General features: G+C 39.4%; 1 protein-coding gene across 1 annotated transcript; it reads right to left on the bottom strand.

The window, feature by feature from the left end:
* Positions 1-1504: 1504 nt before the first annotated feature.
* On the bottom strand, positions 1505-2452 carry LOC143957680 (olfactory receptor 5V1-like). Its single transcript, XM_077467372.1, has one exon. It carries the CDS (start codon positions 2450-2452, stop codon positions 1505-1507), a length of 948 nt encoding a protein of 315 aa, XP_077323498.1.
* Between the last annotated feature and the right edge of the window lie 515 nt (positions 2453-2967).

Consider the following 2967-nt stretch of genomic DNA (forward strand, 5'->3'; position numbering starts at 1 on the left):
GGACGACTTCAAGATCGGATCCAAAGTTGCCCCTGTGTGAATGGACTCTGACTCTGACTCTATTTTGTATCATAAATGTTTCACGTTATCGGCCTTGTTATGCTTATTATTATAATTATGAATTACCCCCTTGGGGATTGGGACATTCAATTTATGCAGGTTTATGCTATATATAATTATACACACCAACATGCCTCATGTAAAGTCCCAACCCCACTTCCTTTTGTTCTTGCATAACATTTAGGGATGGGGGCATGCTGATGTTGTTGCTCTAGGCTGAGACAGGTCACATTTGTTTCATGATTCGTACAAAGCGTTTTGCCACCACTGGAAGCTCTATGCCACTAGGCCACAGGTGCTATGTTGGGTAAAAATCCAGCCTTCATTAAGTGGTTCACAGTTAAATCATCCAAATAATCACAAGCATTTTAAAGCCCTTTATTTTAAAAGAAAACTCCCTTTTGCAAAAAATAAAAAATCGTATAATAGCTACACAAGACTATTTGTATTTTATCAAGTGCAACTTTTTATGTCAATCTATAGCTTGCAATAATCTTTTAAACCCGTCAAATATTGCTTGCATTCATGGCAATGCTCAGGTATTCGCTATAATGTGTTTAATAAGGTTGATTTCCTAAAGGAGTGCAGCATGTTCACTTTGCAAAGTGCATTTTCACAACATTTGCAAAGCTGAGTGATGGTCCCTTGCAGGGGATACCCAATCATGTGCAAGGTAGATTTAATAAAAATTAAATTTTGCTCATTAAGCTAAGTGAAAATTCCATTGAAAAGTGAATATTCCCTTTGCCACATGAACACCCTATACTCCTTTAGTAATTCAACCCCTGGGTGTCTGTCCATTGAATTTCCCACAAACACGTTTTAGGCATCCCCGGCGTTGTCCTCCACTTTTCTGCAGTCACTCTTGTATCTATGAAAAGACACTAAGGGGGGCATTTACTAAAACTGGAGTGCAAATTCTGGCGCAGCTTTGCATAGTTACCAATAAGCTCCTAGGTTTTAGCCCTGGTTCAAATTGCAGCGATTAGGCATGCGCCCCCCCAAGTCGGGACTGACATGCAGGAATGAAATCGTGCGAGTTCAGCTAAACTCGTACGATTTTATTCCGGCTGTCAGTGTCAACCTAGGCTCATTGTCGAAACTTAATTGAAGAAGCTGAAGTTAGAAGCTGATTGCCTACCATGCACAGCTGTACCAGATTCTAAGTTCTCCAATTTTAGTAAATCTCCCCCAAATGGTATGCACACATGGAAGGACATGAAAATAGAGACTTTCATGCTGTACTTAATGCATGATTATGGTAGTCAGACCTCTCCAGTTAGCAATCTATTTGAGATCTGAGTGCAATGGCCTATCACAGGTCTTTGCACAGAGCAGGAATAGGTAAAAACCAACTAAAATTCAGAATTTTCTTAAGTCTTTTTAATGTATATAACTTTCTGGACAGAATTGTTTTTATTTTACCTTCAACAAAAGTGGAGGTTCACTTTAAGTATTTATTAGTACACCCTACACTTATTGCCTTTTGTATAGTTTCTTTAATGTCTTTATTTCTCATGCTGTAGATAAGAGAATTCAACATAGGTGTTACTACTGTATAGAGAATAGCGACAGCCCGGTCCCTAACTGGAGAGTAACTAGATCGAGGACGCACGTACATAAATATGATAGTGCCATAATATAGACTTACAACAATGAGGTGGGAGGCACAGGTAGAAAAGGCTTTGTGCCGGCCTTCGGTGCTACGTATCCTCATGATGGTTGAAAGGATAAGATAATAGGACAAACAAGTCAATATGAAAGAGAGAAGACCAAACACACCACCGCAGACGTACACTGCAACTTCATTGACCCAAGTATCTTTACAGGAGAGTCGAAATAGAGGGGGCATCTCACAGAAGAAGTGGTTGATAGAATTGGACTTACAGAATGGCAGCCTAAATGTGAAAATAGCATGGGCGAGGCAGGCTGAAAAGCTTGAAATCCAACTTACAGCTGACAAACATAAGCACAGTTTTTGGTTCATAATAGTTGTGTACAGTAAAGGTTTACAGATTGCATTATATCTATCAAAGGCCATTGCAGATAATATCAAACATTCTGTCCCTCCAAGAAACAAATGAAAGAACATCTGGGCCGCACATCCCAAAAAGGAGATACTTCTGTCCTTGGAAATGGTGATTTGAAGAATCTTGGGCACTACGGTTGTTGAAAAGCAAATATCAATTATGGAAAGATTACTCAGAAAGAAGTACATGGGGTTCTGAAGCCTGGAATTACGGCTCACCACAACGATCAAAAGAACATTTCCATATATGGTCACAATGTACATCAATAGGAAAAGCAAGAAAAAGACCACTTGAAGCCAGGGGACACTAGAAAGTCCAAGAAGGATGAATCTTCTCACCGATGTTTGGTTTGAGCTCTCCATAAATCTCTTCACAATTTATCTGGGTGATTCATTTCAATATAGATAAAATAATTACAGATATGTATACATGTCAAAACAGTTGCACAGTATGCATTGCATAAAATGTGGACAATGTGATAGATGTGCATAGGACATCTATACTGTAGTTTATTAATTTAAAGAATCAAGAATGTGCAATTTAAGTAGAGTGTTTTAAATTAATTGGTTTTGGTAAACAGCTATATAATAAAAATGTTACTAATATTGATTGAAAAACAATAGTTTGACACAAAATTAGCATTTATTTTACTGCACCTTATAGATTACTGCTCAGATAATGGCATTTAATACTAAGCGTTAGGGGTGCAACGGATTGTCACCGATCCGTGATCCGAATGGGTCAACCTGTTTGTAACGTCACACCACGCGATCCGCGGCGCACTCCGCTGATTGTGTGGCTTTGGAAAGGCCGTGGCTTCGGCCTAGCTCTGGAGTGGCGGCCATCTTGGTAAACCTGGCGGTGGCCGCTGTCTCGT

Source organism: Lithobates pipiens, unplaced genomic scaffold (genome assembly GCF_037356315.1).
Source record: "Lithobates pipiens isolate NorthernLeopardFrog02 unplaced genomic scaffold, aLitPip1_a1.2 Scaffold_54, whole genome shotgun sequence".
Taxonomy (NCBI): Eukaryota; Metazoa; Chordata; class Amphibia; order Anura; family Ranidae; genus Lithobates; species Lithobates pipiens.

Coding starts and splice junctions, on each gene's coding strand:
- LOC143957680 (XM_077467372.1), bottom strand. CDS start 2,452: ATGGAGAGCTCAAACCAAACATCGGTGAGAAGATTCATCCTTCTTGGA.